The sequence below is a fragment of the Acinonyx jubatus genome, chromosome A3 (assembly GCF_027475565.1).
Source record: "Acinonyx jubatus isolate Ajub_Pintada_27869175 chromosome A3, VMU_Ajub_asm_v1.0, whole genome shotgun sequence".
NCBI lineage: Eukaryota > Metazoa > Chordata > Mammalia > Carnivora > Felidae > Acinonyx > Acinonyx jubatus.
The window spans coordinates 49,395,959-49,419,277 of record NC_069388.1 but is presented as its reverse complement, the minus strand read 5'-3'; the positions used below and the strand labels follow the sequence as shown (position 1 = coordinate 49,419,277).

Below are 23,319 nucleotides of genomic sequence, written 5' to 3'. Positions count from 1 at the left end.
CAGCTTGTGGGATATGGAAGTGTAATATCCGTTGGTAGTTTGATGTTTGGGGTTTTAAGAGAGAAAGAGAGTGAGGACCAGAGTGAGAGCAGGGTAGAAATACTAAGGACTACTATTCAATCATACTTAAGAGAGGACAGGGGGAAGCACCCAGAAACTAGGCAAAGAGAGCAGGGAGCCAAGTCTAGGACCTTACGAATGAAAATATTTAGGGATGAGGAAAGGAAGACCACAAGGGAGCATTGGGAAGGAATAGAGAAGCCAATGGACAAGTAGGATGGCTGTGTCAGGGGCCCAGAAGGCAGCTGGCTCATGCCCTGAAGCCACAAAGATAAGAAATGAAGACGATCCTCTTGATGTGATGACTGGAAGGATAGTTGGGACATTGAGAGCACTGCAGGGAGGAGGGAGAAGGGGGATGCAGCCCCAGGTCTTAGCTCAGCAGCACCTGCTGGTCAGAGCATGTGCAAGTTCTGGGATCAGATTTTGGGACCTGGAAGCTATATGGATCCCAGCATGCTATTTAACCACTTAAGCTTTATTTCCCCTACTCTGTAAAATGACAATGTTGTAACTGTGTCCTGGGATCATTGTGAGAATTAAAATGAGGTTGTGCATAGAAAGAACCCAGCATAAAATGAGTAACTGTCGTTGCATAGGCCAAAGTCTTGGAGTCACCCTTTCTCTTTCACAACCCACCTCCAATCTGTAGGCACTTTCTGTCTGCTGGACCACCCCAAATACCACATATTCTGTATCTGACCACTCCTCATCCCCTCCACCCTGGTCCAAGCCACCCTCACCTCTCAGCCTAATTACTGCCATCACTTCTTAATGGTCTCCTTACTTCAACCTTTGCTCTCACCCCTGCCCTTGCTCTAACCCAGTGACCAGAGCGATTTTAAGTCAGACCACAAGTTCCCTCTACTAAACAGTCTCAGAGTAGGAGCAAAGTCCTTACAAGGGGCAGCAAGGCCCTATACCTCTCACATATCTCTCACTTCTTTCTCGCCTCACACACCACACTCCTCCCATACCACTCTTCCCAGCCACAAAGAAACTCACCCTGTAGACTCATCCTCTAGACTCAAGGCCTGGCCAGCTGTTCCCTGGGACTGCTGCCTGTTTCCCTCACTCACTTCTTTCTGGCCTTCACTTAAAATGTCACTGTCTCTCTGACCTTCCCTGGCCAACTTCCTGCACTCCTCAGATCATCTCTTGTATATTTCACTTAAGCTTTTAAGTTGTATTCGGGCATGTAAACTCTATGAGGGGCAGGGAATTTTTTTTTTTTTTTTTTTTTTTTTTTGCCAATTCTCCCCACATGGTTACTGCTCCATGGGACTACGCCTGGCACTACTAGTACATGCTCAAGAAAGATTTCACTTGATATATGATGGAAAGACAGGAACCATTAGTTTTATGTCTTCCGGTTTCCTCAACTGCGAATTTGGGGTATTAACTACTACCTGGCCTGCCTCCTCGGGTTGTTCCCAGAAGAGGATGCTGGAGCAAGGACTTCGAACAGCCAAACCCCACAGAAAACACTTCGCTGAAGGTGAGCTGCGCCTGGAGGCAGTGGAGGAACCCCACTCGCCGCACCCAAACCCGCCCACCCGCTTAGCCCCGCCCCGACGCCCGCACGCCCCGCCCATTCGGCCTCCACCCAGCCCCCGCCCGCCCCGCCAGCTCGGATGGGGCCCGCCGCGCCCGGCGCTAGGAGGCCTAGGGGGCGGTGCCTAGAGGCTGCGGGAACACGGCGTCGGGGCCTCCAGACACAAAGAGCTGCCGGCAGGACGCAGGGTGCGTGCAGTGCGCGCGCCAGCGCCCTTGGCTCGCGCCAGTGTGTCCCAAGCGCGGGGGAGACCAGAGGCACCCACTGCCCAGGTGAGCTTGGCTGGGGCGGGGCTGTAGGGCCCGCGCCTCCGCGGCACGTGCGGCCCGCCCGGCTGCGAGCACCCTGGTTGGGGCCGCGGAGGAGAGAGGCCAGCGTCTCGCGGGCTGCGCCCCAGGCAGCGGGCTTGTGGGAACTAGCGGGGCCGGGGCCCTGCGCCTCTGAGCGGGGCGGGGTCGTAGGGAGAACCCTACGGTACCCCCCCGCCCTCGCCTCGGCGCCCGGAACCGGCTCCTTCGCGGGGTCCGGGTCCTCCCTTCCCCTCTGGGTAAGGGGCCCCAGGTTGGGTAAGTCTGACATGCTAGCCTCCTTTTTCCGTCACCTTGGAGGGCTGGTGCAGGGGTCACTTTAAAAGAACGTATCCGCGGGAATCCCGCTGTTCCACCAAACCTTTGAAAACTAGGTTCTACAGTCGTTTCCGTTCCTGCAGTGTGCGTGGTCCTCGGAACGAGTTTTGCAGCTATTTGGCCCCTCTGCTGAAGTGGACGCTAACCTTCTGGCGAGCAGTCCGGCATCGGGGAGAGGGCAGTGGCCCTCACTGATGATACCAAGGTTAAACGGTGTAGCGAAAGCCGAGGCCACAACTGCAGCGCTGACTTTTCCTTCCCGGACGCGCAGCTGCCGGGTGCCCTGGCCCCTGGAACGCCCACAGCGCCGCCGTGTCCCTCAGCCTCTCCCATCACCTGCAGAGCTCGAGGCCTGGTTCCTCTGAGCAGGCCACGTCCTCCACAGAATGATCTCCTGTAGATAAGATTGCATCCTTCTATATAGGAAGTTTTTAGGATGTACCTTTCTTTTGTTGTATCGCGAGTTTGCGCTTGGGAAAACGGTTTGAAACACGCCATTGTCAGGGACTATAAAGTCTGTTGGAAATTTTATGTGTCCTACCAATTGTTTGGCAGGATCGCCCTTTTCCTCCCATTGGTGGGCTCAGTCACAAATCTCAGTAGGAGTCTGTCCAATCTCTTCTAGTGTTTCACACTCATAAATCATGCCCTGGAGACTTAGGCCAAGCCGTCCTACAGTGGGGGGTGGGAATGGGGTCCAAAGAAAGAACTGTGGAGTTGGAGGGCTTGGAGAGGGTCAAGTGTTGCTCAAGGTTTCACCGCCAGCACTGTCAATAGGTGGGAGGAATTATGGGTGACCATGAGTTTTTCTTAAAGGCCTTTACCATGTTTTCCACATTGGACTTCGAAATACTTTTCAAAGCAGAAAAAAAAAAAATTCAGTTAAAATTTGTTAAATAGGACGCTAAGCAGCCCCACAGTTTTATGAACTGTGTGAAAGAGTATGTATCCTAAAAGAAAAATGCTAAGGCAAAGAAGCAGTGTACCACTGTGCTGTGCCTTTTGTTTGGCTTACATACATATCATCTGTTGGTGGTTTAAACTGTTACAGATTGAACTAGCCTGTACTGGCAAATAGAAGTGGGTCTTCTGTGCTTACATATATGTGTGTGTGTGTATCTATCTATCTATATATATAATTCAGATTCAATAAAAAAAAAGAGGATAATCATTTTTGCAGAATGAGAAAATAACAAGCCTTCTCCGAAGAACCTGAACTTCATGTAGCATTTAACACCATCATATTAGAAAAAGAACATATCACAAAGGAAAAGTTAGGGTTTCAACATTTTTTAAGTTGTGGACTTTATATAATCTTTGCTGGAAAACCGTTTTTCTTTAAGTCCTATTTATCTCTTTACATTGTGATTTGCAGGGCTGCTCAGAGGTGACTTAACTGACACAGTCATTTGCCAACAGTATGTTGAAATCCCTTTTAGTGTTAGTGTGTCTTTTGTTCTGCTCCTTAGTCCTTATGAACATTTGGTGGTGAAAAAGAGTAATAGTAGAGTTGCAAAATTCTAACTAAGTATTCAAAGTATTCAGAGTATTCACCCTTTTATGGTGAGTGACTTTAAGTGCTGGTTGTGGAGGGTCATTTTGTGTGGGGGGGTGGAAGATGGAACATGTGGCGTTTGGGATTTGGGCATGTGAGAGGAGAGATCCCTCTAACCATATTCTTTCTACCTTGGACACTTACCTTTGGATTTTACTATGAACAGGTGGCTGCTAGATATCTCTCTCCCTCCCTGGCTCAAGAAAGGTCTATAATAAGGAGGCAAAAACAGTTTCCTGGCCTCACATTTTGAACTAGAAGTTTCAGAGGGGTAGTCAGGGGGAATTGTGAGGCTCCTGACTAGAAGGGGAACAGTGCCCTCTGACTTAGAAGGGCAACACTAAGGCCACATCCACTTTGCTCTTGATTCCATGGTCATTCTGTAACAGGTTGAGTGGCAGTGGCTGTAACTGAACTTTAGATTTGGGCTTAGCTCAGTCCTTGGCTTCAAGTACAAATTAAGAATTCAGGCTCAAGGCCAGATATTTGGTTAATCACAAGCAGGAGGCCAAAACTTTGGGACAGACTCTACCTGGAGCTGTTTGGAGGGCAGCAGTAGCAGAAGGCTTTCCATTCCCCATCCTTGGATTAACCTTGAGCCTCCTGGTGAGACTTCTCCACTGAAGGATTCTAAATGTTGTGTTTTGTTTGTTTGTTTTTGTGAACCCAGGAGTCTTTTGGGTGGTGTTTTGTGTTTTTAACATCTTGATGAAAGTTAGAGCATGCACCTGCTGCTGCCTAGTTGTACTCATCTGTTTCTCTGAACCCTGGGTTCTCTGAACCCTCTTTAACCCTTCCTTAAACTTTAAGAGATAATGGCTTCTTGTTTCTCAAAGACGGGTACATAGTCTCCCTTGAGTTGGAATCCTTGTTTTCTCAAATAAACATCCTCCAGGTAATTCTAATACACCCAAGTTTGAGAGGCACTGGTATATACCAGCTTTTGTGCATTGACTTGCTTTGTGTTTCATGAGAGGAAAGTAGCAGAACCTTTTATGATGTGACAGCGGCTCTTATAACCCAGTTATCTTATTTTGGGATCTTCTTTGTTTAATAAGTTAATATTTTGGTATTGGAACTTCTCAAAGTGGTTGTTTATTGTTATTGTTAAAGATCTGAAGGAAAATCTCTCTTGATAATGTCTAGTTTTTTCACTGAAGTGAAAACTTTTACATTTGTGGATGCGTATCAATTGAGATGTTTTTAGGTACCAGTGATGGAAAACCCAACTCATGTGGATGGAACTGGAGGGTATTATGCTAAGTGAAATAAGTCAGTCAGAAAAAGATATCATGTTTTCACTCATATGTGGAATTTGAGAAACTTAACAGAAGACCATAGGGGAAGGGAAGGAAAAATAAGTTACAGAGAGGGAGGCAAATCATAAGAGACTCTTAAATACAGAGAACAAACCGGGGGTTGATCGGAGGGTAGGGGAGGATGAGCACTGGGTGTTGTAAGTGATAATCATGGGAATCTACTCCCAAAGCCAAGATTACACTGTGTACCCTGTATGTTAGCTAACTTGACAATAAATTAGTTTAAAAAAAAAAAAAAGAAAGAAAAAGAAAAGAAAACCCAACTCAGTCTTGGCTTTGTTTAAGGTAGGGAAGTCCTGGAAGGAAAGTATAGGACTTCAGGATGAGTTGTTCCAGTGGCTGAATCAGCAACTGGGGGCCTAGGTTGCTCCTCTTTCACACATGTTGGTAGTGGCTGTTTTACATCTGAAGGAAGAGGGAGGTTGGTTTCTGTGTCTCTTCAAGAATAAGGAGTAACACATTCAGTAGCCTTCTGGACCATGGAACCAGTCATCAGCTGTAAGGGGGCTCACCTTGGTCTGTGACAGGCCTCATACTTCCCTGTTGCTACTCCAAGGAGGCAGGGTGCATGGGGGCTGTGGGAGGGCATTCTGTGGGTACCTAATCACTGGAGAGCTAGTGTAACTCACTGCACAGGTAGAGTATGTCCTCTGGACCCTCTGCATGGCTTGTGCATTGGTCATGCTGATGTCAGGAATGGATCGCTGGTCTCTTGGTGATTTGATTTTAAATTGAGCTCTTATTGTGTGCCGGCTCTGTTGTCTGCTTTTGGTAAATTCTTCCGTGTAGTGCTCACAGCAGTCTGCTGAGCTGGGACATGCTCTTGTCCCCATCTAGAAGACAGAGGCTTGCTATCTGCTATGTTCAGAATCACATGGCACTGAAGGGTGCACAGGGATCTAGACAGGCTCTCTGCAGATTCCATGCCTTCTAGCCTGTGAGATTTCCACCATATGTCACTGCCTGAGCAACGAGATCATTTCTGTACATGAAAAAGAAAGTCAGGAGTTTTCAGTGCTGATAAAAAACTGACTTCCACAATCTGTCTAGATATGTGACGTGAGGGGGAGGTAAGGGAATTAGCAAGTCAAATTCCATTTGTAAGCAAGAGTTGTGCTTTGCATTGGTGGGCACCATGTGTGTGCATGCTCATGGAAATAAATTAAAAAAGATGAGTCTGATGTTGGGATTGGGAGTGTAGCCACCATGTGGTCCTGCCAGGGCAACTTCCTAGGAGCGCCGTTCACACCAGGGGCCTGTGGAGTCTCCTTCAGGGTCACAGATGGCATAAAGCCATAAACACAAGAACCAACATGAAGTAATATAATGAAGCATTCACTGATTTAGAGTTTAGTTTAAGGGCGCAGGTATTTTGTAAATAGTTATACATTACTTAAAAATCAAAAGGGTAGTCTGCTCTGTTAGACTTTAACAACAGGTTGCCACAGCCCATGGAGAGCTCAAGGTATCCAGAACGTATTTACCTGCCCTGGCTATACACAGGTGGCCTGAGGAGGGAGGGGTTAGGACTGCCAGTGCATGTGGACTCCAGGCTTCTGGCTGTGTTCATGAACATGGACAAAAGTGGGCAAGAGTAGGCAGCACCACCAGGTCCCCGGCTGGGGAGAAACTACAGAACAGATGAGCCTCCTCCTGACATAGTCAGGGTATGCATGTCCCCATGTGGATGGGGAATAAAACTGAGAGCTCATTGTCCCCATGGTAACAGGGAGGGTAGTGCCTTCTGCCTGAAGGAAGCTGATTCCTAAGGGCCAGCTGCAGCTCAGCCAGTTAGCTCCTTGGGTTCAGGTGACTGCTTTTGTGGTCAGACTTCAGTGCGGTCACCACTCCCCAAGGACCTAAACGAAGGGAAGTAATGGTGAGTTTGCCTCTTGACTTGGCTAGAAACATAGATGCCCAATTTCTAAACTCCACGATCTACATTAGTGGCCTGCTCATAAGAACCGAAGTGCCAGTAGCACTTCTCAGAAAACTGCTTCAAACAGGATGTTTGCAGGGGTCCTTGCTAATTCAAATTTAGCCAGTCCTGCTTTGTAGCAAAAGTGTGGCTTTAAAATTAAGCAGTTCTTGATACATTTTAAATTATTTTTGAATTTTTATTATTTCAACTTGTACACATAAAGACTTTGATGTTGTAGATTTTATTAAAATTCTCATAATTCAAATTCTTTTTTTTTAATGTTTATTTATTTATTTTGGGAGAGAGGGAGAGAGAGAGCATGCACATGACCTCAGGAACCCTGAGATCATGACCTGAGCCGAAATCAAGAGTTGGATACTCAACCAACTGAGCCACCCAGGCGCCGCATTATGAATCAACTTCTTATACAAGGTAGCTGGCCTGCTTTGGATGCTGTCCTAACTAAGTGATGAAAATTAAAGATCACCTGTAAAGAGACAGTGTGTGCCTCCTGATGAGAGGTACTGAGAAGGATGCTACCTCGCCCACCTCACCCTGGGGGTATTCCCGCCATAACCTGAGTCTCTGTGTGGAGACATCAGACAAACTCCATTTGTGTGATGTTCTACAGAGTAAATAACTGACTTCTATAGTCTTTAGTTATTTTAAGGTAAAAAAAACATAAAGGCTGAGGAACCATCCTAGTTGAAAGAGGACTAAAAGAACCTGACACCTGTGTACACTACTTGATTGGAGTCAGGAAGTGGGCAGGAGAGCTATAAAGGACATTATTGGGACAATAGACAAAATTTAAATGTTAGTGATGTGATACGTTTCCTGAATTTGATCATTGTACATATCACTGTGTCCTTCAGTTTAGTAAGTGCAGTATGAAATAATCTGAGGAAGGAGAGACAGAGTTGGAGAGAGAAAATGATACAGTGGGTGTGATAAATGGGGCAAAGTGAAAATGGTTTATCAGTGAAGCTCCAGGCATAAAGGGTATTTGGGAATTGTATGTACTGTTCTTGTTATTTTTCTATAAAGTTGATATTATATCAGAATAGAAAGGTACAAAAACAGATGTCTACCCTGTATATACTGCAATCTAAATACCTCACTTTAATTTTTCATGTTACAATGTCTCTGAATTTGGGATGCCTTTTGCAGTCAACACTGTCTTAGCATTGTGTCAGATTTGATAGCAGTTTTTCTTTTTTAGTCATTGGTCTTAGAATCAGTGGCATCTTGGATTTGATGAACTGTGGTATTTTCTCTGGCTTTATTGTCTGAAGAGGTGGGAAAAAGAAGACAGTCCTTCTAGTGGTTTCGTGTGACAGCTTTCCATTCCTCATGCTTCACACTAGGCCAGACATCCAGGTGCCTTTGCTCATTTCCCCTCCACGCCTCATTGATATTTCAAACTCAACACATTCCAGGCTGAATGTCTGTCTTCACCTCTACCACTTTAAACTGCTCTTCCTTTGTTTCCTGTTTCAGGGAGCAGAAACATAATTTTGAGACAGTGATGGCCCAGGAATGACCCCGTGGGAAGAGCATAGGTAACCGTTCCCTTTGCATGAGTGAGATAGGTTGATGTGAGGCCCTTACCCAGTCTTACCTCAGGATGGATACTAGTTTTAGTGCTGCCCATTTCTTGAAGTGTCTTTGGGCTCCAAATGTCTGTGCCTTATTTTCCCCATTTTTTTTTTTAATGTGAGAATGGCTTTCCCAAGTCTGCTAAGATAATGGACAAGGCAACTTAAAGTACCATAAAACTCCAAAATTCTGTGACTTAAAATGAGAGAGCTTTTTGATAAGACTTTTATACTATAATCATTCAAATAGCTGATTCCTGTTAAGCAGATGACCCTGAGCTCATGTGTCAGTGAAGGCCTGGCTTGTGGCTGGGCTCCTGCTTCTTGACTCCTAGCGCTTGCTCCCGGATTTCTTTCCTATTCTGGGTCCAGTTCTGGGGGGAGACAGGGTGGGATTGATTTTTACACTTGGTGCTCACAGAGACCATCAGGCACAGGCACGTTTCATAGAACTTGTAGTGGCCTGGTGCTCCCAAGCTCCTCTCTGCACTGGGGCCACTGGTCCCTGCAGTGTTGGAAACCTCCGTGTCAGTGCATCAAGTTTCATTAGCTCTTGAGCCCCATGTGTGTCAGACTTGGAAATGGTTCCATCCCAAGGCTGGCTGGTTGCATAAGCCCAGGATTATAACATTTTATTTTAGTTTATTTTGTTTGGCATGAACTTCAAGCAACTGGAATAGCAAAATAACAGTGATTTCTCCATGACCTGGTTTCTTGGACTGCTGTGTTTCATCTTCATTAAAGATGAGTTTCTTAGCAATTCTGAATCTGATTTTATGGTCACTGAGTTCTTGATATTGACACTGACCTTCACAGCAGGCTGATTTCTTGGAAGTAGAAACCAAAAATATTCAATCCACTGTCAGATTCTGTGGACTTTTAAATATGTGTAAAGAACAGAGAGGATCAACATGTGCCTTTAGCTCTTAATTGCATGCTGGAATTTCAGATGTGAAAGTTAGGACAATAATGAGTTGGGGGGACTGTTATGGTTTTCAAAATAAGTGTTATCAGCTGTGTTATTTTATTCTCTTTTTTTTTGTTTGAGAGAAAGCAAGAGAAATGTACATGTGTATTCAGGGGAGGGATGGAGAGAGAAGAATCTTAAGCAGGCTCCACACTCATTGTGGAGCCTGACACTGGGCTCAATCTCACGAACCCTGAGATCATGACCTGAGCTGAAATCAAGAGTTGGATACTTAACCGACTGAGCCATTCAGGCACCCCTCTCTTATTTTCTATTTAGCCAACATGAAACAAAGGTTATACCCTGGTTCTGGTGAAGAGAAGGTGTCTCACTGTTTCATAGCAGATGAATAAAAATGAATTGGGACATGGAATGTTTGGTTGAAGTATTGCTTTGTAATTTGGGGGACTATTCAAGTTAATGTTCTTTCCTTGTAATTAGGTTTAGTAATATAAAATTTTTGTATAACATTAGGACTTTCTGGTTTGGTTTAGAGCTGGAGGAGACATTTCCCCATATATTCTGGACATGGAAAAACTTTCTTTTAAATGTTCAAATTATTTTGTATGTTTGGATATTATTAATAGGCATGAGGCAAAATGTAAAGGTTGGTAGTTCTAACTGGAGTTAGCCTCAGTGTGTGTTCAATTACCAGCTCTGTGACTTTGGACAAATTACTTCACCTCTCTGTGCCTAGATATCATCACCTTTAATATGGGGATGACAATGGTGCCTCCCTCCCAAGGCTAATAAATTCCCAGGTGCTTAGGAATGTGCCCATTATGTGATGAACTCAAGAAATACTAGTTTTCTATTATCAAAAGATTATGTAGCAAAAGTGAGGACCCTACTGAGGGGTCAGAAGTAGAGACCTCTTTCCAATGGCTCTGACTGTGCAAAGAGTAGACACCAGGACTTACACACCTGGAAGTAGAGTGTTAGGAAAATCTCCTAGTGCCCTTTTTTATTTTTATTTTTCTCCCTCAACCTTTAAGGTCACTTGACCGAAATAAAAATAAATAGCAACAATTGTCTCAAAAAAAGAGTCATCATAATGGCAAAATGTGCACACACTTCAAAAAATAATAAATTAGGTACTTAAAGGAAATGCATGCATTAACCAAGACCTTATTACTCTCCAGGTTCTGTGTGCAGTGTATGTTTTGCGGAGTTGAAACATGAATGTGTGCTAGACTTCTGCTTTGTTCTGCTAATTTCAGCGATCCTCCCCACCCCACCCCCATCCCCCCATCACTGGTGTCTGCAATCTAACACATGCTTTTTTTTTTCCAAGATATGAAATTTATTGTCAAATTGGTTTCCATACAACACCCAGTGTTCATCCCAAAAGGTGCCCTCCTCAATACCCATCACTCACCCTCCCCTCCCTCCCACCCCCCATCAACCCTCAGTTTGTTCTTAGTTTTTAAGAGTCTCTTATGCTTTGTCTCTCTCCCACTCTAACCTCTTTTTTTCCTTCCCCTCCCCCATGGGTTTCTGTTAAGTTTCTCAGGATCCACATAAGAGTGAAAATATATGGTATCTGTCTTTCTCTCTAAGGCTTATTTCACATAGCATCACACTCTCCAGTTCCATCCACGTTGCTACAAAGGGCCATATTTCATTCTTTCTCATTGCCACGTAGTACTCCATTGTGTATATAAACCACGATTGCTTTATCCATTCATCAGTTGATGGACATTTAGGCTCTTTCCACAATTTGGCTATTGTTGAGAGTGCTGCTATAAACATTGGGGTACAAGTGCCCCTATGCATCAGTACTCCTGTATCCCTTGGGTAAATCCCTAGCAGTGCTATTGCTGGGTCATAGGGTAGGTCTATTTTTAATTTTCTGAGGAACCTCCACACTGTTTTCCAGAGTGGCTGCACCAATTTGCATTCCCACCAATAGTGCAAGAGGGTATCCGTTTGTCCACATCCTCTCCAGCATCTATAGTCTCCTGATTTGTTCATTTTGGCCACTCTGACTGGCGTGAGGTGATATCTGAGTGTGGTTTTGATTTGTATTTCCCTGATGAGGAGCGACATTGAGCATCTTTTCATGTGCCTGTTGGCCATCCGGATGTCTTCTTTAGGGAAGTAACACATGCTTGATTGGTTGATGTCATCACTGCAATAATTTCAGGGTGTTTTTTAAATTTTATTTTTTATTGTTTAAAATTTACATCCAAATTAATTAGCATATAGTGCAACAATGATTTCAGGAGTAGATTCCTTAGTGCCCCTTACCCATTTAGCCCATCCCCCCTCCCACAACCCTTCCAGTAACCCTCAGTTTGTTCTCCATATTTATGAGTCTCTTTTGTTTTGTCCCCCTCCCTGTTTTTATATTGTTTTTGTTTCCTTTCCTTTATGTTCATCTGTTTTGTCTCTTAAAGCCCTCATATGAGTGAAGTCATATGATTTTTGTCTTTCTCTGACTAATTTCACTTAGCATAATACCCTTTAGTTCCATCCACATAGTTGCAAATGGCAAGATTTCATTCTTTTTGATTCCCAAGTAATACTCCATTGTATATTTTTACCACATCTGCTTTATCCATTCATCCATCGATGGACATTGGGCTCTTTCCATACTTGGGCTATTGTTGGTAGTACTGCTTCAGGATGTTTTTAATGGACAAGTGTTTGTGTGTTGATGGAGTTCCCAAGCTTGTCTGTTGATATATTCCATGGTGTGCTGAGGTGTTTCCCTTTTGTTAGGCTTTTGATTTTGTTCTGAGCATTTAGAGACTTATAAGTAGCATTCTATGAAGAATTTCAGTCTTCCTGTTTTCTTCTCTGTGCATATAAAATGTGTGCACCTGCCTTCATTCTCACAACCGGCCAATGATTACCACTGTCTAGTCACATTGCTGGTTGGGATGAGTGTGCAATGGGGTCTCTCATTGCAGAACTGCAATGGGTTCTCATTGCAGAACTTCCTTACTGGCTCCTCGGTGCAGGGAGAGCAGGGGAGAGGTGGTGCCAGAGAGTCAGGCCTTGACAGCAGTGTGCCAGACACATGGAATCCTGTCACGTGCCCCCTGGTGTGAAAAACTCTTAAATTGTTTTAATTTGGGTTTCTGTGCCTATTAAACATTTGCTTATTTTTTTTTTTAATGAAAAGCAAGATTCTGCTCTTAGGTCATCAGCTTCCTTCCCTGGGTCTCTTGAGGACATTGTTCTTGCTGGAGTGAGAATGCTGAAGCAAGCAGCAGCATGTGCCTTCTGCTGACCTGCCAGTCTGTCCTTGCTAATAATGCATGAACATGGTGCTTTCACAGTAACATGCAAGTAACATCCACCATCTCAGGATCTCAGACATTTTAGAAAAGAAAAAAAAGAGTGTTCATGTGAATTCTGTTCTGGAATTTCTAGCATTTGGTGGAGAATCAGATGCTCCACCTGGCTAACTGATAAAGCTCTGAGTGGTTCTGTGGCTAGTGATAACATTTCTCAAATGATAAAGGTGTGAGCTCACATTCCCGGATGTAAGTTGCCCAACAACATTCAGGAAAGAGTCTGCTCGGCAAGCCTCCCTGCTTGCTCTAGTGCCAAGCACTCGCCTTTTACTTCAAAGAGAAATCTAGGTTACTAGTCCTCGGTGCCTGTTTATCTCTCTTGAGATCTGTCTGCACCCACATCTCCCCTCTTCTTTCTGGTGGCCTCCCAGGAGGAGGTGACTCACCTACCTCCATTTGGTGGAGGTGTAAGGTGCTGCTGTGGGCTGGGAGGGAGATTCCAGCTTCTCACACCAGCATTCCACACTGTTGCTGCTTAGATGAGAGTGAGGTTGAGACCCTTTGAGAAGTGAATGATCCCAGGCCCTCAAAGGTAACCTGAAATTATTTTGTTCAATAAAACTAGGTATAAATGCCCTAGAATTTATAAGTCTGCAGCAGAATAAGTAACTGAAATTCAATACATGTTTTATTCTGTTTTTTCCATTCTAAGACAGCAGCCCAACCTTGGTGTTCTTTGCCTTCAGAGAGGTTTCTGTTACAGGGCTAAAGGTGGAAGTTTCTGGAAAATGACCTCCCTCCCTTTTTAAAAAAAAATGCATATGCTAAAATTGACGTGTGTGTGTGTGTACAGTTCTGAGACTTTGAACACACATATAGATTTGTAATTGTCACAACAGTAAGAACAGAATAGTTGCATTATCCAAAAAATACTCTTGCTGCCCAGTTGTAAGTCCTAACTCCTGCCTACCTGTTTGCTGACCTTGTAATTTTACCTTTTCCAGAATGTAATATCAATGGACTCTTACAGCATGTAACCTTTCCAGACTGGTTTCCTTCTCTCAGTATTTATCTGTGTTGTTGCTTGTATTAACAATTTCTTCCTTTTATTGATGAGTAGCATTCCAGGTGAGGATGGATGTCAATCCATTAAACAGTTGGAGGACATTAGGGTAGTTTCCAGTTTTTGACAGTTGTAAATGCAGCTGCTACAGGCATTTGTATACAGAATTGTGTGAATGTGTTTTCACTTTTCCTAGGGTAAATAATAGTGTGCAGGGTTGCTGAGTATTTGTTTAATTTGGAACTGCTTTTTTTTTCCAGAGTGATTTTGTCATTTTGCATTTCCAGCAGTACTGTATGAGAATTTAATTTGTTCTCCTTGCCAGTTCTTGGTATTGGAATTTCTTAAAAATTTTAATGTCAGCTATCCTAATAGACATGTAGTGGTATCTCATTACAGTTTTAATATTCATTTCCTTATTGGTGAATGATGGTGAACATCTTTTCATGAGCTTATTTCCATTTGTATATTTTCTTTGGAAGTGTGGTCAGTTCTAGTGTTGTGCAAGGTTTTTTTAAATTGGGTTTTATATTTTATTTTATTATTTTATTATTTATTTTTTATGTTTCCAGTCAATTTTAGTAAATGGGGATACTACATCACATGCTATACCAGTCCAGGGTGAGAATTTTCTAATAAGCCTTTTCTAATAATAAAACTGCTTCCTTTGGTATCATCCTAAGTTGTAGCCTGAATTGAGGGAAGGGAGGTTGGATGGGCCCTAGGGTTCCTGAGGGAAATCGAAATTGACATGTTCCCTCTTTGTAAGGAGATGGGACAGGAAGAGCAAGTTCTAGCTCCCAAAGAAAGGACTAACAGGCAATATAAATATGTTGTTTCATCCTTATGAGGCCTGCCTGCCTTTAAAAAGGAACTACATTCTTAACCCACAACTGTTTTTCACCATGACAGTGGCTCCCATTATTTCTTGCAGCAGAGAGCTTTGGGCTCCTCCTAGAGCCTCCATCTTCCCTCTGTCACCAGTGGTAGTGAGCCAGGGCTCGGCTGGCCTCAGCCATCTTGTGCATGTCATGCTTCTTCTTGATCACAGGGTCCTGGTTGTGAAAAGCTTCCAGCAGCTCATGGACAACTTCTCTGGCATCAGCATCTGCCAGTGCTGCTCCTCCCTGCACTCAGGAATCATCTACTTCGTGGCCAGGAAGCAACGACACCTGTCGGCTACTAGCAAAGGTACCTAGTAGAAATGGCCACCTCTGAGGATGGATACCAGCTCAATCACCAGCCCATCCAGGCACAGTTTTTTCAGTGCTTGGTGGAAGATGGCATAAGGGTTATGTTTGATGGTTGCCGGTTCCTCTGCAGAAGCAGTATGGTACTTCTCAAACTGCTTCCTTTTCACAGTTTCCAGAGTGTGCATCATGAGGGGTCTGGCCAGTACTTCGTTTCCGCCTTTCATCATCATGTTGGTGAATTTACTGATCTTTGGGTCTTCATACACAGAGCTTGTTTTTGTTGCTGGGTCAGCTTTGATAAGCTGAGTCTTCCTGAGTTTCTGCTCATACTTCTCTGCTCAGACAAGGGCTTGCGGTAATTATCATGTTGATCTGTGGATCCCTGTATTCAGGACCAGAGTGGCTTCACCTCACTTGGGTTAGCGCTGGAAGCCCCAGGATGCACTCCATATGTGCAACTCCAGGACCACCCTCACACAGACTTCACCTGGGGGGGCAACCATCTTGGCTGGCCACAAGGACCCCAAGAAGACTGCCCTTGACATGCGTTGGGAGATGGGGAAAAGGCTCCCCAGGACCCTAAATCTGCATGTCCCCCATTAATCAGGGTATTAAAAGTCTCTCATTCCAGAGTTGAAAGGGAAGAGTCAAAAGGAAACATTTGGTGTCTCATTATCCATTCCAGGGCTCTCAGCCACCGTGCAGGCCTTGTCTCTAACTGTTCAGTTTTTAATAGCTCTTTATATATCATCTATGCAGACTTTTTGTGGGATATGTGGTTAGCAATGATTTCCTCACAGTTTGTGGCTTGTCTTTTCATTCTCTGTGCAGTGCCTTTGATACAGCAAAAAGTTTTAATTTTGTTGAAATTCAATTTATCGATGTATAGATTTTACTTTTAGTGTCTTATTTAAAAAGTCACCTCACTCCAGGCATAAAGATATCCTGCTGTGTTTTCTTCCAAAAGTGCTATCCTTTTACATTTTATGTTTAGAGTGGTGATAAATTTTGAGTTAAGTTTGGTACTAGGTATAAGGTTTATGCTGAGGGGTTTTTTCCTCTTTGCATGTGGATGTTTGAGTGTTCCAGTACCATTTGTTGAAGAGACTATTCTTACTCTATTGAATTCTTTTGCAACTTTGTCAAAGATCAAATGGCTGTATTTGTGAATCTGATAGTGGATCCTTTGGATTCTCTTCCACTAACGATATGTATTTGTTTATCCATTCACCAAACCACACTGCCTTGATATGAGAGCTTTAAACCAAGTCTTAGAAGTAGGTAATATGAATCCTCCAGCTTCATTCCTTTTTTGTTGAAATACTCTTGGGTATTCTAGTTCCTTTGCCTTTCTGTATGTGTTTTATTAAAAAAAATTTTTTTAACGTTTATTCATTTTTGAGAGAAGAGAGTGACAGAGCACAAACAGGGGTGGGGCATAGAGAGAGGGAGACAAGAATCCAAAGCAGGCTTCAGGCTCTGAGCTGTCAGCACAGAGCCCAATGCAGGGCTCGATCTCATGACCTGATTGAGATCATGACCTGAGCCGAAGTCAGATGCTTAACAGACTGAGCCACAAAGGCGCCCCTGCCTTTCTGTATGCATTTTAAAACTCACTTGTCTATATCAATTCTGCTGAGATTTCTGTTGGAATTAGGTTAAATCTGTGGCTCAGTTGGAGGAGAATTGACAATTCTATTGAGTTTTCTAATTCATAAAAACAGTATGTGTCTCCATTTATTTAGATTTTCTTTGATTTCTTTCATTTACGTTTTGTAGTTTTCAGCATACAAATCTGCAGATTTTGTTAGGATTATATTTAAGTAGCCACTTTTTTTGCAGAAAAATAAATAATATTGTTTTATAAATTTTAGTTTTAAGTCCACAGAAATATGATTGATTTTTTTATGTTGACCTTGTATTCTTTGATTTTGCCAAACTCATTTATAAGTTTGAGGAGGTTTTTTTTTTTGTAATGTTTATTTATTTATTTTGAGAGAGAGAGAGAGAGAGAGAGAGCAGAGGAGGGGCAGAGAGAGTGAGAGAGAGAAACCCAGGCAGGCTCTGCGCTGTGAAGCACACGGAGCCGAATGTGGGTCTTGAACTCACAAACTGTGAGAGCAGGATCTGAGATGAAATCAAGAGTTGGACTCATGAACTTTGAGAGCATGACCTGAGCTGAAATCAAGAGTTGGACACTTAACTAACTGAGCTACCCAGATGCCCCTAGTTTGAGGAGATTTTTAACGTAGATGTCTTGGGATATTTTTTACATAGACATGTCATCTGTGAATAGGAAGTTTTATTTCTTCCTTTCCAGTCTGTGTGCCATTTGTTGCCTTTTTCTTCATTGCACTGACTAGGACTTCCAGTATGATGCTGAACAGATGGGATGAGACTGGACATCCTTGCTTTGTTCCCAGTCTTTCAGAGAAAACATTCAGTGTTGTGCTATTAAGTACGATGTTGGCTGTAGGCTTGTAGATGCTCTTTATCAGCTTAAGGAAGTTCCCTTCTATTTAGTTTGCTGAGAGTTTTTATCAAGAATAGATGTTAAATTTTTTTTTTTTAATTTTTGGCACGAACTTTCTTTATTCAAGTATGATCAGTACACAGTGCTTTATTAATTTTAGGTATACAATATAATTCTTCAATAATTTTATACATTTCTCAGTGCTCATGAAGATAAGTGTACTCTTTTTTTGGTTGGTTTTGGTTTTTGGTTTTGTGGCTATTTATTTATTTATTAAGTTTAGTTATTTTTGAGAGAGAGAATCAGAGAGAAAAGTTGACAGAGGATCCAAAGCAGGCTCTGTGCTGACAGCAGAGAGCCTGATGCAGGGCTCGAACTTATGAACTATGAGATCATGACTTGAACCGAAGTTGGATGCTTAACCAACTGAGCCACCCAAGTGCCCAGTTTATTTTATTTTTTTTTAATTCCAGTGTTATTAACAGCGTTAATATACGGTGTTACATTAATTTCAGGGGTACAATATAGTGATTCGACAATTCTATACATTACTCAGTGCTCATCATCATAGGTGTATTCTTAACCCCTTTCACCTATTTCACTTATGCCCCCACCTACTTCCCTGAGATGTTGAAGTTTTGACATGCTTTTTCTTCATCCATTGTTGTGATCTTGTAGTTTTTCTTCTCTAGTCTGTTGTTATGATCAATCATTGATTGATTTTTGAATGTTGAATCGGCCTTACATTGAATCGGCCTAAACCTACCTCATAGTGTATTATTCTTATATATTGTTATATTTGATTTGCTAATATTTTGTTGAGGAAGTTTGCATCTATATTCTTGAGGGATATTGATCTTAGTGTTTTTGTCTTATATTGTCATTGGCTGGTTTTGTTATTAGCGTAATGCTGGCCTCATAAATGAGTTGGGAGGGGTTGTCTTCTCTTTTATTTTCTGGATGGTACTGTGTTGAATTGGTGTTATTTCTAATTTAAAAAAATTTTTAAAGTTTTTTTAACGTTTATTTATTATTGAGAGACAGAGAGAGACAAAGCATGAGTATGGGAGGGGCAGACAGAGGGGAAGGAACAGAATCTGAAGCAGGCTCCAGGCTCTGAGCTGTCAGCACAGAGCCTGACGCGGGGCTGGAACTCAACAAACCGCAATTATCATGACCTGAGCCCAAGTGGGACCTTAACCAACTGACCCACCCAGGGTCCCCTCTAATTTAAATTTTTGATAGAATATGCTAGTAAATCCATCTGGGGTGGCTGATTTGGTTTTTGGAAGTATTTATTTATTATTTTTAAGAAAGGCAGCCTGCCACATGCAGCATCTCATTTGGAATTGTCTGGAGTCCTGGAAATTTGACTGCCCTATGCTGTGCTGCACATGGACCTCAAGAGCTTGTTTGGAGGTTCCAGTACAGCCATTTGTATACCCTTGACAGAGGAACGGCTCTTCTCTAGTGGGGAAGGTGGTCCTCTTTGATTGCACGTGCAGTGTGGGGAGGGTGCACATGGAGCAGCAAGGGAGGAAGGGGATCCACCCAGCCAGCCAAGTCAGATCAGCTGAATCAACCCTGGTGATCAGTAGAGTGACAGACAATACAACCAGATTACCCTTACACCTTTTGGAAGTTTTTAAAATACAGATTCAAGGGTTTTTTTTTTTTGATAGTTATAGGGTTATTATTTAGATTATCAATTTGATATGGGAGAACTTGTTACACTTCATGATTTTTAAGGAATTGGTTCAATTCATCTAAGTTGATTAATTTCTTTGTGTAGAGTTGTTCAAAGGCTTACTTTATTAATCCTTTTATTTTTATTCATTTATTTATTTACTTATTTATTTATTTATTTTCAATATATGAAATTTATTGTCAAATTGGTTTCCATACAACACCCAGTGCTCATCCCAAAAGGTGCCCTCCTTAATACCCATCATCCACCCTCCCCTACCTCCCACCCCCCATCAACCCTCAGTTTGTTCTCAGTTTTTAAGAGTCTCTTATGCTTTGGCTCTCTCCCACTCTAACCTCCTTTTTTTTTTTTTCCTTCCCCTCCCCCATGGGTTTCTGTTAAGTTTCTCAGGAACCACATAAGAGTGAAACCATATGGTATCTGTCTTTCTCTGTATGGCTTATTTCACTTAGCATAACACTCTCCAGTTCCATCCACGTTGCTACAAAGGCCATATTTCATTCTTTCTCATTGCCATGTAGTACTCCGTTGTGTATATAAACCACAATTTCTTTATCCATTCATCAGTTGATGGACATTTAGGCTCTTTCCATAATTTGGCTATTGTTGAGAGTGCTGCTGTAAACATTGGGGTACAAGTGCCCCTATGCATCAGTACTCCTGTATCCCTTGGGTAAATCCCTAGCAGTGCTATTGCTGGGTCATAGGGTAGGTCTATTTTTAATTTTCTGAGGAACCTCCACACTGTTTTCCAGAGTGGCTTCACCAATTTGCATTCCCACCAACAGTGCAAGAGGGTTCCCGTTTTCCACATCCTCTCCAGCATCTATAGTCTCCTGATTTGTTCATTTTGGCCACTCTGACTGGCGTGAGGTGATATCTGAGTGTAGTTTTGATTTGTATTTCCTTGATGAGGAGCGACATTGAGCATCTTTTCATGTGCCTGTTGGCCATCCGGATGTCTTCTTTAGAGAAGTGTCTATTCATGTTTTCTGCCCATTTCTTCACTGGGTTACTTGTTTTTCAGGTGTGGAGTTTGGTGAGCTCTTTATAGATTTTGGATACTAGCCCTTTGTCCGATATGTCATTTGCAAATATCTTTTCCCATTCCGTTGGTTGCCTTTTAGTTTTGTTGGTTGTTTCCTTTGCTGTGCAGAAGCTTTTTATCTTCATAAGGTCCCAGTAGTTCATTTTTGCTTTTAATTCCCTTGCCTTTGGGGATGTGTCGAGTAAGAGATTGCTACGGCTGAGGTCAGAGAGGTCTTTTCCTGCTTTCTTCTCTAGGGTTTTGATGGTTTCCTGTCTCACATTCAGGTCCTTTATCCATTTTGAGTTTATTTTTGTGAATGGTGTGAGAAAGTGGTCTAGTTTCAACCTTCTGCATGTTGCTGTCCAGTTCTCCCAGCACCATTTGCTAAAGAGACTGTCTTTTTTCCATTGGATGTTCTTTTCTGCTTTGTCAAAGATGAGTTGGCCATACGTTTGTGGGTCTAGTTCTGGGGTTTCTATTCTATTCCATTGGTCTATGTGTCTGTTTTTGTGCCAATACCATGCTGTCTTGATGATGACAGCTTTGTAGTAGAGGCTAAAGTCTGGGATTGTGATGCCTCCTGCTTTGGTCTTCTTCTTCAAAATTCCTTTGGCTATTCGGGGCCTTTTGTGGTTCCATATGAATTTTAGGATTGCTTGTTCTAATTTCGAGAAGAATGCTGGTATAATTTTGATTGGGATTGCATTGAATGTGTAGATAGCTTTGGGTAGTATTGACATTTTGACAATATTTATTCTTCCAATCCATGAGCACGGAATGTTTTTCCATTTCTTTATATCTTCTTGAATTTCCTTCATAAGCTTTCTATAGTTTTCAGCATACAGATCTTTTACATCTTTGGTTAGATTTATTCCTAGGTATTTTATGCTTCTTGGTGCAATTGTGAATGGGATCAGTTTCTTTATTAGTCTCTCTGTTGCTTTATTATTAGTGTATAAGAATGCAACTGATTTCTGTATATTGATTTTGTATGCTGTGACTTTGCTAAATGCATGTATCAGTTCTAGGAGACTTTTGGTGGAGTCTGTCGGATTTTCCATGTATAATATCATGTCATCTGCAAAAAGTGAAAGCTTGACTTCATCTTTGCCAATGTTGATGCCTTTGATTTCCTTTTGTTGTCTGATTGCTGATGCTAGAACTTCCAACACTGTGTTAAACAACAGCGGTGAGAGTGGACATCCCTGTCGTGTTCCTGATCTCAGGGAAAAAGCTGTCAGTTTTTCCCCATTGAGGATGATGTTAGCTGTGGGCTTTTCATAAATGGCTTTTATGATGTTTAAGTATATTCCTTCTATCCCGACTTTCTTGAGGGTTTTTATTAAGAAAGTTGCTGAATTTTGTCAAAGGCCTTTTCTGCATTGATTGACAGGATCATATGGTTTTTATCTTTTCTTTTATTAATGTGATGTATCACATTGATTGATTTGCGAATGTTGAACCAGCCCTGTAGCCCAGGAATGAATCCCACATGATCATGGTGAATAATTCTTTTTATATGCTGTTGAATTCGATTTGCTAGTATCTTATTGAGAATTTTTACATCCATATTCATTAGGGATATTGGCCTGTAGTTCTCTTTTTTTACTGGGTCTCTGTCTAGTGTAGGAACCAAAGTAATACTGGCTTCATATATTGAGTCTAGAAGTTTTCCTTCCCTTTCTATTTTTTGGAACAGCTTGAGAAGGATAGGTATTATCTCTGCTTTAAACATCTGGTAGAACTCCCCTGGGAAGCCATCTGGTCCTGGACTCTAATTTGTTGGGAGATTTTTGATGACCGATTCAATTTCTTCGCTGGTTATGGGTCTGTTCAAGCTTTCTATTTCCTCCTGATTGAGTTTTGGAAGCGTGTGGGTGTTTAGGAATTTGTCCATTTCTTCCAGGTTGTCCAGTTTGTTGGCATATAATTTTTCATAGTATTCCCTGATAATTGTTTGTATCTCTGAGGGATTGGTTGCAATAATTCCATTTTCAATCATGATTTTATCTATTTGGGTCATCTCCCTTTTCTTTTTGAGAAGCCTGGCTAGAGGTTTATCAATTCTGTTTATTTTTTCAAAAAACCAACTCTTGGTTTCGTTGATCTGCTCTACAGTTTTTTTAGATTCTGTATTGTTTATTTCTGCTCTGATCTTTATTATTTCTCTTCTTCTGCTGGATTTAGGCTGTCTTTGCTGTTCTGCTTCTATTTCCTTTAGGTGTGCTGTTAGATTTTGTATTTGGGATTTTTCTTGTTTCTTGAGATAGGCCTGGATCGCAATGTATTTTCCTCTCAGGACTGCCTTCACTGCATCCCAAAGCGTTTGGATTGTTGTATTTTCCTTTTCATTTGTTTCCATATATTTTTTAATTTCTTCTCTAATTGCCTGGTTGACCCATTCATTCTTTAGTAGGGTGTTCTTTAACCTCCATGCTTTTGGAGGTTTTCCAGACTTTTTCCTGTGGTTGATTTCAAGCTTCATAGCATTGTGGTCTGAAAGTATGCATGGTATGATCTCAATTCTTGTATACTCATGAAGGGCTGTTTTGTGACCCAGTATGTGATCTATCTTGGAGAATGTCCCATGTGCACTCGAGAAGAAAGTATATTCTGTTGCTTTGGGATGCAGAGTTCTAAATATATCTCTCAAGTCCATGTGGCCCAATGTATCATTCAGGGCCATTGTTTCTTTTCTGATTCTCTGTCTAAATGATCTTTCTATTGTTGTAAGTGATGTATTAACGTCCTCTGCAATTACCACATTCTAATCAATAAGATTACTTGTGTTTGTGATTAATTTTTATATATTTGGGTGCTCCTGAATTCGGTTCATAGACATTTATAATTGTTAGCTCTTCCTGATGGATAGACCCTGTAATTATTATATAATGCCTTTCTTCATCTCTTGTTAAAGCCTTTAATTGAAAGTCTAGTTTGTCTGATATAAGTACGGCTACTCCAGCTTTCTTTTGACTTCCAGTAGCATGATAGATAGTTCTCCAT

The 23,319-nt window shown here is 42.1% G+C and overlaps 1 protein-coding gene and 1 pseudogene across 1 annotated transcript in view; one reads left to right on the top strand and one right to left on the bottom strand.

Moving 5' to 3' along the window:
- The first annotated feature begins 1,672 nt into the window (after window positions 1-1,672).
- NINL (ninein like) overlaps window positions 1,673-23,319 on the top strand; it is a 172,583-nt gene continuing 150,936 nt past the window's right edge. The window contains 1 exon segment of the mRNA XM_053200333.1: window positions 1,673-1,887. Within this exon segment, the coding sequence (XP_053056308.1) occupies window positions 1,695-1,887 (193 nt within the window). The 5' untranslated portion in view covers window positions 1,673-1,694.
- LOC128311335 (28S ribosomal protein S7, mitochondrial-like) lies at window positions 14,887-15,552 on the bottom strand (annotated as a pseudogene).